General features: G+C 53.2%; 1 protein-coding gene across 7 annotated transcripts in view; it reads right to left on the reverse strand.

The window, feature by feature from the left end:
• DLG3 (discs large MAGUK scaffold protein 3) overlaps window positions 1-12763 on the reverse strand; it is a 186803-nt gene that overhangs the window by 14407 nt on the left and 159633 nt on the right. For 5 of the 7 annotated variants that reach the window (XM_067547972.1, XM_067547975.1, XM_067547977.1 and 2 more), the window contains 5 exons: window positions 7826-7867; window positions 6313-6363; window positions 4973-5074; window positions 4572-4744; window positions 3788-3897 (listed from right to left, as the gene is read on the reverse strand). In XM_067547972.1, the coding sequence (XP_067404073.1) occupies window positions 3788-3897; window positions 4572-4744; window positions 4973-5074; window positions 6313-6363; window positions 7826-7867 (478 nt within the window). Of the gene's footprint in view, window positions 1-3787; window positions 3898-4571; window positions 4745-4972; window positions 5075-6312; window positions 6364-7825; window positions 7868-9467; window positions 9514-12763 lie in introns of all 7 variants that reach the window. The other 2 variants (XM_067547978.1, XM_067547973.1) reach the window with 2 other exon arrangements.

The following is a 12763-nucleotide window of genomic DNA, read 5'->3' on the forward strand; positions in this document are numbered from 1 at the left end:
GTGGAGAGCCTGAGTGTTGGGCATCCCAGGAGAGTGGGGTCGAACTTCCTGGGACCCATGCCAGTAGTCTGGAGACCAGCGGCATTCCAGGGACCGGTACTGTTACTCTGCCAACCGGTGCCAGGCAGCTGGAGACTGACGGTGGGAGCCCAACCTCTCACTGCACTGTTCCAGTGAGCAGGGTTTTGGGTCCGGGGACTGTCTACACACTGGTGACCAGTACCTGGGAGATGGGGACTGCTGTGTAGGTCAATGCCAGTTTGCCCCTTGATAGATTGCCTGTTGGCATTGGCGCCAAGTCCCGGTGTGGAGGTCCGCCCTCCTTAGGCGTCGGTGGTATGGGCATCGCCAGGAGGTCTTTCATTGCCTGAAAGGCCTCCAGAATAGTCAGCACTGCTATGCGACGTGGCCCTTTACTGCTACCAGGAGTCAGTGGTGGGCCTGGTACAGGGCTTGAATCTCGCAACAGCGAAGGACACTTTGGGGGTAGTGGGGATTGGCGGCCTGACAAGGGTTTTGCCTGGCCTCCTGCACTGTTTTTCTTTCCAGCTGGCATGCACCCCTGCTTGGTGCGCATCTTTTTTGCCTCTTCTTTGGCACTGGAGATGGCGATTGGTGCCAGGAACAAGATGGTGCCGGAGGAGCACAGCGTGCCCAGGCTCTGGTGCTTGGTCTGAGTGCTGGCTCCATTAAAAGGGCCTTCAGCTGAATGTCATGGTCCTTTTTAATACATGGACGAAAGCGTTTACAAATTTTACACCTCTCACAAACATGAGTCTCTCCCAGGCACTTCAGGCAGCTCTGATGTGGGTCACTCTTTGGCATAGGTTTCTTACATGAAGCACAGGGTTCAAAACCTGGGGAATGGAGCATGCCCAGTCCCTGGGTCGCTATCTACAGTAATCTCTACAACTAACTAAAACTAACAGCCAACTACGTACACTTATAAGTAAAAGAAACCACTAGTTTTGAAAGACTTGCAAGAGCAAAAGACGTTCCAGCACTGTCACTAGGAGGTGGGGGGGGGGAGGGAGGAAGTGCCTTTATGCAGGCACATATACACACTGCTGCAGGGGGCACTAGAGCTAGCCCTATGGATACCAGTAGGGGAAAAATTTACAGCACTGGTGCATGTGGCGCACACACACCTAATTGGGAATGGACACAAGCAAACAAACACTTGAAGAAGAACAAATCAGTTGCATACATACAAAATGGGAAATGACTCCCTAGGAAGGAATACTGCAGGAAGGGATCTGGGGAGCATAGTGGATCAAAGTGCACAGTGTAACACTATTGCAAAAAAAGCAAACATCATTATGGGATGTATTAGCAGGAGTGTAGTAAGCAAGACACAAGAAGTCATTCTTCTGCTCTACTCGGTGCTGATTAGGCCTCAAATGGAGTCTTGTGTCCAGTTCTGGGTGCCACATTTCAGGAAAGTTGTGGACAAATTGGAGAAAGTTCAGAGAAGAGCAACAAAAATTATTGAAGGGCTAGAAAACATGACCTATGAGGGAAGATTGAAAAAACAGGGTTTGTTTAGTCTGGAGAAGAGAAGTCAGAGGGGACATGATAATAGTTTTCAAGTACATAAAAGGTTGTCACAAGAAGGAGAGAGAAAAATTGTTTTCTCTAACCTCTGAGGCTAGAACAAACAGCAATGGGCTTAAATTGCAGCAAGGATTGTTTAGGCTGGACATTAGGAAAAATCTTCCTGTCAGGGTGGGTATGCACTGGAATAAATTGTCTAGCGAGGTTGTGGAATCTCCATCACTGGAGATTTTTAAGAGAAGGTTAGACAAACACTTGTCAAGAATGGTCTAGATAATGCTTAGTCCTGCTATAAGTGCAGGGGACTGGACTAGATGACCTCTCGGGGTCCCTTCAAGTCTTAAGATTCTATAAAAACAAGAGTAACTGGGTAGGTGATAGAACTGCTGAAAAGCATCTGGGGGTTATAGTAGATCACATATTGAATACAAGTCAATGTGATGCCTTTGTGAAAAAGGCTACTAGAATTCTGGTGTGTAATAACTGGAGTGTCATAGATAAGACATGGTAGGGTAACTGTCCCGGTTTACTTGGCACTGAGAGACCTTAGCCAGTTCTGGGCACAGAGAGAGTCCAGGGGAAAGCAACAAAAAGATAAAAAGAAAACCTGATCTGGGAGGAAAGGTTAAACTGGGTTTGTTTAGTCTTGAGAAAAGATGATTAAGGGAGAATCCTGGTAACAGCCTTCCAATATGTTAAGTGCTGTTGCAAAGAAAGTGGTTCAACTGTTCTCCGCGTCCACTGAAGACAGGTTAAGTAGTAAAATAGTCTTAAACTTCAGTAAGGGAGATTTAGGAAAACATTTCAGAACGAATGAACATGAAGATGGCCAGACTGGGTCAGACCATGGTCCATCTAGCCCAGTATCCTGTCTTCCCACAGTGGTTGGTGCCAGATGCTTCATAGGGAATGAACAGAACAGGGCAATTATTGCGTTATCCATCCCATCATCCAGTCCAAGCTTCTGGCAGTCAGAGGCTTGGGGACACTCAGACCATGAGGCTGCGTCCCTGATCATCTTGGCTAATAGCCATTGATGCACCTATCCTTCAAGGAACTTAGCTAATTCTTTTTTGAACTGTTATATTTTGGCCTTCACAACATACCCAAGTTCCACAGGTTGACTCTGCGTTGTGGGAAGAAGTACTTCCCTGTGTTTATTTTAAACCTACTGCCTATTAATTTTATCAGTGACCCCTGGTTCTTGTATTACGTGAAGTGGTAAACAACACTTTATTTCAATCTCCTCTCATATGGAAGCTGTTCCATACCCCTAATCATTTTTGTTGTGCTTCTCTGTGCTTTTTCCAATTTTAATACATCCTTTTTGAGATGGGGTGACTAGAACTGCATGCACTATTCCAAGTGTGGGCGTATCATGGATTTATATAGTGGCATTATGATGTTTTCTATCTTACTGTTTATCCCTTTCCTAATGGTTTCTCACATTCTGTTAGTATTTTTGACTGTTGTTATGCTTTGAGAAGATGTTTTCAGAGACTATCCACAATGATCTCTTTCTTGAATGGTAACAGCTAATTTAGACCCCATCTTTTTATATGTATCGTTGGGATTATGTTTTTCAATAGGAATTACCTTGTATTTATCAACATTGAATTTCACCTGCCATTTTGTTGCCCAATCACCCAGTTTTTTGAGATCTCTTTGTAATTCCTTTCAACTTTGGATTTAACTATTTTGAGTAATTTTGTATCTGCAAACTGTCACCTCACTATTCACCCCTTTTTCCAGATCATTTATCAATATGCAGGTTAGACAAACAAACATCTGTCAGGAATAGTCTAGATAATACTGAGGACTGGTCTAGAAGACTTCTCGAGATCCCTTGCAGTCCTATGATCAGCACTGGTCCCAATACAGATCTTCGGGGGACACTACTATTTATCTTTCCACCGCAAAAACTTTCTAATTCAAAAAATAGTTAAATTCTGGAATAGGCTTCCAATGGAGATTGTGGACTCAATCCCCACATCACTGGAGATTTTTAAGAACATGTTGGACAAACACCTGTCAGGGATAGTCAGGGTAGGGGACTGGATTAGATGACCTCCAGAGGTACTTTCCAGCCCTACATTTCTAGGATTCTATGACAGCGACAGTAGTTACCCCCTTCTCTCCCCAGCCCTTTTTTAAAGCAGAAGCAGCAGGAGTGCCGGCTCCTGGTCTCCTGCAGCTAAAGCACCCAAGGGGTAGGTGGCAAACATGCACTTACATGAGAGCTTCAATGGATTTTGGCTTGATGAAAATGGCAATAGAATAAAGTTGTGCTTGTTGCAACCTCTTGATGGCATTGCCGGACACATCCAGGATGCAGTGCTTCCCCTAGAAGGGCACAAGAGGGGACCAGGGTCATTCAGTCACACCTGTATCTGGCGTCCCCTCTCTGAAAGCAGCCTGTACCTACAGACTGGAGCAGGAAGAAGAGGGATGGACTATGCCAATTCCAAAATACAAGCCAACCCTCCCACATGGACCGAACATCCTGACCAAATGGGCAGGATGATAGCCCCCAGGAGAAGGGAATAAATAGGGCTTCTTTTCCCCAGTCATCAGGACACTGTTTACAAACCAGCAATGGGCTCTGGCATGCTCTGAGCACAGAGCATTTTTGTTCTTCTAACTGCAAAGAACCTCTGCACCAAAGCCTGTGAAGAGAAAGCAGGCACTGGTGCTGCTAACAGGGGCCTTGGTAGCTAGTGGCTGAGGAGGCACGAGTCCTGCAGGACTTCTGCCTGGGGAGGATGGGTGGGTGGGTTTGGGGGCAGAGCACTTGGACGTCTGGGCTGGGTTAATGGGATTGCGAAACAAGGCCACATGGCTTGGCAGGAAGTCCTGCCTGAAAGACTCTTGCGCCCCATGTAGTTACATGGCTTCAGCTCTGGCTCAGCCTATTCTGTCAGGTGCCAGAGGATCAGAGATCGTTTGGGTGAGCTGCCTGCTTCCCAGGAGCAGTGGCACTGCTCCAGCATGGATGGGGATTCCACGTTTACACTCACTCTCTCTGCAACTGCCCGCACCGACTGGATACTGGTCCCATAGAGATTGTCATTGAATTGTCCAGCCTCTATGAACTTGTTGTCCTGAATATCTTTCTCCATCTGTTCTCGGGATGCAACAAAGTGATAGTCCTGTCCATCCACCTCATTCTCACGCCGAGGCCTGGTAGTGTCTGAAAGAGATCAGGCTTCCTGAGACAGCCGACCGCAACCACCATTCACCGTCCCTCCAAACCTCAGCCCGCACCTACAGCCACCTGACCTTGCCTCCCCTCACCACCACGACTCAGATGCAGCAGGCAGGAGAAACAGCGTCCCTTCTCCAGAACGCGCCTCTGACCAGAGCTGCACTGGGTCGTTCACTCAACCCCCCGGACACATACACAAATGCCAACACTTACGTGGCACGCAGGAGCCAAACTTGTGTGGGAACTCGGAAATGAGGTCATCATTGACTCGGTCTTTCATTGGCCCCAGGATGATCACTGGCCTCGCATAGTGAACTGGAAACAAGAAAAGCCATGACCCTGAGGCCAAGTCTCTGACCCCAGTAGCCACCCCCCAGTCACCTTACTCTGAAGCCTGGGGTAGGCCACGTGGCCGCAGAATGCTTGCGGTCAGTACACCATGGCCATTCACACAGAGCTCCCACTGGTGAGCCAAACTGTCTGTGAAAACACTGAAGGCCCTTTTCCCGCACTGGGGACTATGTTCGGCAAAGCTTCAAGTCTACCCATGGCTAGAACCTTCCCATTCTCAACAAGGACACCTTTAACACACATACGGGACCAGCTCCTAGTACTGGTCTTTGGGCTCAGTCCCACAGAAAGTGTCAGCAACACGCACAGAAGAAAATGGTGCTTCTCTCTTCTGCTACTTGCTTGCACACACTTCCACGCTCACTCCTGTGTGACCACACTGATTACTGCTTCACTACACCCCTCTTCAACCACAACCCCTCGGATAAGTGCGGGAGGCTGACCTGGCTGGTATCTACAAGCTCCAGAGGAGGAACGCACCTCATTTCCCCAGGCATGCTGCTGGCACACACGACATGCGTATGGGGGTGTGATGTATTTCACTATCTGAGGAGCCAGCAAACTGGCAGCTCACAAGTGAACAGCTGCCTTGAGTTTGGTTCAGATCAAGCACCAACGTGCTAGATGCTTTGGAAAGAAACGAGCCCCCCCAGCCTCTGGCCCAAGGCGCTCAACCCAGTGCAGTCACATGGCGTGCAGTATGGCTGGGGCAAGAATCAGACAGTGGGTGGTGGCCTGTGGTCTGCGTACAAGAAGGCCAAGGCTCTGGACAGGCAAAGCAGAGGGGCTGGGCTGGGCTGGACCAGGCATTACATCTTTAGCAGTGGCAGTTTTGCAGCCAGCGTTTCAGGCGTTTGCTGTTGACCAAAGAGGCATTTCACGAGCAGAGGCATCGCTGGTGCCTTGCAGCAGGATCTGCTCTCTTGCCAAGAGGCTCGGCAGCCCAGGCAGGTACAGGCGGCCAGGTGCCCCTCATTAGAGGTGCCTAACCCTAACCCTAACCCGACAACACACGCTGCTCTGGGAGGCCAGGAGTGCATTGTCCATGCAGGCCAACCCAGGCCTGAGGCCAGTTTCAGGTGTTGGTTGGGATGCAAGGTGTGACTAGGAGAAGTGCCAATACACATGGAGCCAAGACTATCACATGCTGTAGAGCCGGGAATCAAGACCACTGCGCACTCCAGACCCCATCCCGCACTTACTTTCTTGCCGTGTCACCGGTTCATATGACAGGATAGTGTCCTCTTGTCCTTCTGAAACAGAGCCAGGGAGAAGCAGGTGAGTGTCTGCAGTGGCCTCTCCTGTCCTGAACCTTTGCTACCAGGAAGAAGGATGAAGGCAACAGCCAGACAGTAGCTGCCAGATACTAAGTGCCCCAAAGGCCTCTAGGTTGCCCATCCCGCGGGATAGTGAAGTCCCAAGGTGACAGCAAAGTCCATAGGAGAGACCCCGCTTGGGGTGATGCTACTGAGCAGGACTGCCTCAGGGCAGTGCTCCTGTTCAGACTGTCGCAGGAAGCCCCCACAGTACGTGAGCAAGAGCCATTCCCACCGCACTGCACCTGCAGCCAACCCAAAGACTAGTCTGTGGCCAGCACCTGGGGGCTGCACTCAAGCCCAGGTGGCCCATGTCTCGGTCATACATTCACGTCATGGCAGTTTGTCTGGAACACTTGCCCCAAATCCTCGAGAGGGCTTTCTGTCGGCTTACAGCCAAGAGTCCTCCCCTTCCCACAGCTCCCTCTAGTTCAGAGGGACACCCTAGCTACTCTCTGCTTTGTGCACAGCCTGACTGCTCCCTGGGTTACTGGGCTGAATGGCCCCTGGACTAGCCACACTTCCCGGGCTAAAAGGCAGGCAAGGCCAACTCAGCCATTCATCCTTTCTGGCTAGCTGTATAGAAGCATTCCTCTCCGTGCGTGGGAGACCACAAAACACAGCTCCCATCTGCTCCGTGTGGATGCTCCAGAGCCCTGGCACTTTGCTTTGGGTTCATGGCACCAACTCCTCTTCCTGTGCTGGGCCCTGCCTATTTGCCATCCTCCACCTAGAGATGGAGACTGAGAAGCCTTGTGGGAGAACAGGTGCTGGAGACCCTGCTTCAGTTGTGTGCCAGGCCCTTCTTCTGTTGCCGGACCAGCACAACAACATGTTTGTTCAAAGTGTTCTGGGAGGGAGACTCGGACACAACAGGGCTGCATCAGCTCCTAGCTGGAGACATAAGCTGTATAGAGGCAGCTCTGTTGCACGAGGAGAGAGAGAAGCCTTGGGCAGAATGTGTGTTAATGCTGCAGCAGAAGCTATTAGTACCTCCCTGCAGGGCTTGTGCTACAGGAAGTGAGGTGGGTGACAGAGCATTAGCAGCTGGTAGAGATCTTCCTCTCTGCAGCACAAGCTTTCCGAGACCTCTTGGGTGTTGCTGCAGGGGCTGAAGTCAGGGTGCAGGAGCCATGCGGCACCCCAAACCAGAGCGCTTGTGGGGCAGGATCCTTCTGAATCCAACCACCGCATGGCAGGGCTGCCAGTGAGATACTGATACCCTGGCCTGGCAGAAAGCTCCCATCCCCTAGAGGGAGCTGGCTATGGCATCTCTAGACCTTCAGTTCGAGTGGCCAATCAGCATCGGGCTCCAAACAAGAAACACCATGGGGACAACGGGAAGGAAAATGCTCAGAACATACACACAGAGGTGAGAGACAGCAGGAGAGACACTTACTGGAACTGCTCTCGCTGTCACTGGTGTTTGACGTCACGCCCTCTGCAAACCAACAAGAAAAAGACGCCGATTCAGAACACGTGCAGCCAGGAGCTCACGAAGGGCACATGGGGTAGGAGACGAGTCACCACACACTAGTGGCTACAGGACACAGGTAGAGGGCATGGGCAAGCAGAGCCTTGAGGATCCCACACAATTGCAGCCTGTGGGCCCAGCGAGATTCCTCTTACAGAGCCCATTGCGATTCAACCCCACCCCTTACTCCTGCACTAGGACTGGCATTCCTGCCTTCAGGTGTCGGCACCACTGTAGGCGGCTGATTTAAGGTCCCTCAGTCAGTAGCTTCAGCAGGAACATCCAGCTAATTGCACTTGGGGCCCCGCGACAAATGCAAAGGGGGGAAGACATGAACACCAGAATGGGGCTTTCTCCATAGCCAATGAGCGTGAGCTCAAAGCTGGCTGAGTTCCCTTTCCCCAGGGATGGGAAGCGCTGGGCTGGAAAGCAGCTCAGCCTGAACAGGTCTGCCCCCAGGCCCCTTCCTGCATCATCTCAAAGAGCAAGGAAGCACAGAGAGGAACTGCCCCGCCCCAGGAAGGATGCACCGTAAGGGGCACAAGGAGGGGTGCTGCATGGGGCAGGTCCAAGTCAGTTTCAGTTTGCCAGTTCCTACGGGGCCAGGTATTGTGCGAGGAGGAGGGCGGAGGAGAAGGGCTGTGGCACACGGATGGAGTTCAGGGGAGGGCACAGGGGTGCACCAGCACAAAGCCTAAAGCTAACTGCAGTCGGACAAGGGCAAACCAACCCCAGGCTGGGGGCGACTGACAGACAAGACACTGACAAGACAGAACAGAGTTCGGGGCATTGCTTGTTTAGGCCACTTCCAATGCTGGGCCCTTTCAACAGGCACCAGGTCACTCACTCGGCCTGCACTTCCCCCTTGCTGCCTGCTCCCAGGTGCTCGGGGCTGCGCTGGTCCCGTGGGTGTGGGGAGCCACAGAACCGTTGGGGAGAACTGGCCTAACTGGGAGCTGCTGAGATCGTCTCCCCAAGCAGAGTCAGTCTGTCAGGAAGAGGAGCCTTCCCACAGCCCAGGGTACGTGTGCAGCCTGGCCTCCTGCAGGCAGCCTGCACTTGGAGCAGATGTGGCACTTCAAGATGCTTTTACCTGCCTAGTGAAGCACCTGCACCCAGGTCACTGGTCCCAGATTGCATGCCAGCAGCAGTCTCCACTGCAGACCTGACACCAACTCATCTGGGCTGGCATTAAACCAGTGAGCTGCTGGATCCAGGCTCCAGCTCTGACCATCAGTCTAACAAGAGGAAACAGTGCAGCTCACTCTGCAATCCGGAGGGAGGGAGAGCAGTCAGGGCAGGACTGCTTTACTTCACGCTAGGGGAATGCTGACTTTCCAACGGTCTGCTATCCCTGCCCCTGGGAGATGCAGGACTCCCCTAAAGCCCAGCACCCTCCGCCTCCACCGAGAAACAGCAGGGCTGGGATTAGAACCCACAGCCTCAGACGCAAGAGCGAAGCCTTCAGAGCGACTAATGCCCTGCATGAAGAGCAGCCTCCCCCCGGGACCACTGCCAGACATGCCAGACACGGAAAGTGAACGATGTGCATTGAAATGAGACTTACTCAGGTTCTTTGCTCCATAATAATCGTCACTTAACCCAGGGAAGTCCTGATTTCATAGACAGCAGGAAGGGGGAGAGAGGCAGAGAGAGAGGGGAGGAGGAGGAGAAGACAGAGCCAGGTGAGCATTAGTGACAGGAGTGCAGAACGGCTGAGAGCTGCAATTGCAAGTGAGGTTATAAAATTCAAAAGTGGCTTTGCTGGGGCAGACAACGCACCCAGCCGTCACACCGCGGCGCTGAGCCCAGCAGAGCGTGTCCTCTCACCCAGCTACGGGCATCCTCAGGGCCTAGGGCAGCCCAGAGCCCAGTGGTGCCAGCGCGCAGAACTCCCCCTCAGGCTAGCGGTGTCATTCCATGCACTCTGGGGAGTCCCTCGCTCAGGAAGAGTTGGCCCCCAGAGCAACCCAACATCCACCCACCAGCATGAGCTGCTCCAAGCCCAGACATGCCGCTGGCGTTCCCAAGACCGTGCCTCGCTCACCTTTGTGATGGACCGGTGAAGGCCAGGGGATGCTGCATCCCCCACTCCAAGGGTCCGAGGGATTATCCCTGCCCAGAGCCCTGTGCCCACACCCGCATGCTCCACTACAGGCTCAGGCTGAGCAGGCTGCCCTTCAAATCCTGGCACAAGTCTGGGTTTCAGCTCCCCAAACGCCAGCGTGTCCACAGGCAGTGAGCGCAGAGGAGGGAACTCTGCCCCTGACCCGCACTCCAGCACTGATAACGTCTTCCAGCGCTGTGAAGCATTTCAAGGGAGGGAGACTGCAAGTTTCTACCTGTAACGTGAACTAGGCCCGTGTGTTCAACCTTTCAGGTAGCGAGTACCCCTAACTTCTGAACATTTTACTAAGGCCCAACACTCAATTTTCCACTCTGAGAAATACAATCTTTTCCCCCTTTACCACCGGACGACTGTATTTCTCATACAGCAGGAGAGTTCTGAGTTGTGCAGTGCTGTGTGGCTGTGGCAGATCACAAAACCCCCTGCTGTTTCTGCCCTCCTTCCTCCTCCCCTTCCTCCACATAGGAGCAAAGCTCAACGCCAGCCAGTCACTATGGCCTGATGGCGGGGTCACCTGGTGTTCTCCTCACACAGGCGGGCACTTGTGAGGTCTGAGCAGGCACTAGCAGCCCACCAGAGTGGAGAGCAGTGCTCCCCATGGCCGTCCCTAGGGGGGTGCAGGCCTGGGCAAATCACACTGTGTGGGCTGCCTGCCGCCCAGCTGGGAGCTGGGACCGGACGGGAAGCAGGCGGCTGCCACTCGCCTCCCCTCACTGGGTTTTTCGCCGCGTACGACCTGCCCGTGTCTCCCAGACCCCCAGGGGTATGCACACCACAGGTTGAGGAGTGGGTTCCCAGGTCAGCCTATCCCCACCCCCGGGAACACATGCTAACTTGGAGCTGGCTGAGAATGGGTCCCTCAGGCTTTAATAGCTCCCACAAGTAGGTGGCGACCCCACCTTGGTCATGAAATCGACTGTGCTCAGTTGCCCGATTCCACCCTTTACAAGCAAGCCATCACCCCACCCCCGCCCGCGATGATCACAGACACAAGGAGGGAAGCAGAAAGCCATGCCCACGCCCCAGGGTCTCAGCCAGCTATGGGTCCCCAGCAATCCCTACAACCTCGAGTCATTGACATGTTGGTGCACTGAGCAGAGAGGACACTGGGATTTCGCAACTCGCTGACACAGCTGGGGGGCTGAGAGAGAAGTAGCCTCCCTCCCAAGGATGATCTGTGTCTTCATTTAGCCAGTGCCGTTTGGACGTGCCCTACCTTAGTTATGTCACCAGGCGTATGCAGAGGAGTCTATCAAGCAGACAGATCCCACCCCTCACACCCCAGAGTGCGCATATGCACACACAGCTTTTGTGGGTGAAGTCAGGGCCGGGAAGGAACGAGACGTGCTGGACTCACCCAGAGCCAGATTTTCAGAAGAGCCCAGCAGGTTGGGTACTGAACTCATTTGACAATCTGGCTGCTCTCCCCATAAACAGCCCCAAGGGAGGCGAGTACCAGCCGGGGAGACACCATGCAGGCTGTGTGTGGACAGGGCTTGTGGTGCTGGCCCCAGCTGCACTGAGACCCAGAGCAGAGACCAATCTGAGCAGTGCACCACGCCACAGAAGAGCAGGGGCTCCCAGACCAAGTCACAGTGCGGCCCAGACGGGAACAGAACCTGGCATGTGGCTAGTGGCCTGCCGGCCCCAGCTCCCCTCCTACCTGTGACAACCACAGCTACCCACATGGACGTCGTCAATAAAGCACCCCATGCTTTCCTGAGAGCACTGATGAAGTTTAGCAAGTGCAAACAGCAAAAGCACTGCCAGGCGAGCAGCCCTGCCCTGCAGAACACAGGCTGGGAACACGTCCCTCAGGGCTCACTGGCTGGAACTTTGATCAGCAACAAACCCTTTGTGAAGAGTACTTGGGAGGCAGCTTGTGTTCTGAACCCTTCAGTTCCTCAGAGGAGCCTGGTCCAGACACCCGTGAGTGATCTGAATAGACGGCGCTTTCCGAACCTGCCGTGCGTGGCCCCGCTGCTCCCAGACGCTGGGCGGTTTGAACACCTGCTCAGTTCAGCTTTTACTCTACAGAGAACGTGCTAGAGGGGGCAGCCTCTGACAGTCCTGGTCTCTGCTCCATTTGCCCCATTCCGCACATCCTCCATTCAACCCAAAGGGTTTGTGGGGGTGTGTGTCAGAGCCAAGGCCCAGATCGCAGCCATGCGCCATCAGAGCATGTCCCCTACTCTGGGATTTGTCCTCATGTGGAGCGCCCCGTTCCCGGATGAGTGAGAAGCCATGAAGAGACACAGTAGAGCTGCTCCCTCTCACCTTCCAGCAGGGAGAGCGCCATGAAGCTGCCAGCAAGGGGGGGCTAGGCCTTACCACCCCTTTGGGAAATGGAGCCAGCCCTCCAGAAGCCAGAGTCACCATGGAAAGTGTCGCTGTCTCTGCATGCACCTGGTATTCCTCCGTAAAGTGAGCCAGGCACTGGACAGCTCTGCTGGCCAAAGCCTTTCACCCACAGAGGTGCATCTGGAGCAGACGGTCAGGTCAAAAAACACGGCTGGATTCTCCTACTACCAATAGGTTCGTGTAGGTGAGCACTGCCAGGCTCTCCCGCACAGACAGCAAGGGTCTTTCCAAGTCCTGGAGCAGGACCAGCAGCTGCACCCACCCACTGCTGCCCACTTACAAAATTAAACACGAGCCTTTGAGCGCCACATTCCCCTACCTCGGTCTGAGAGCAGAGGAAGGCAGAGCAGAGGTTTGGGAAGTGCTGAGAAGTT

This window comes from Emydura macquarii, unplaced genomic scaffold (genome assembly GCF_026122565.2).
Source record: "Emydura macquarii macquarii isolate MOO-44397 ecotype Brisbane River unplaced genomic scaffold, CSIRO-AGI_Emac_v2 contig_1253, whole genome shotgun sequence".
Lineage (NCBI taxonomy): Eukaryota > Metazoa > Chordata > Testudines > Chelidae > Emydura > Emydura macquarii.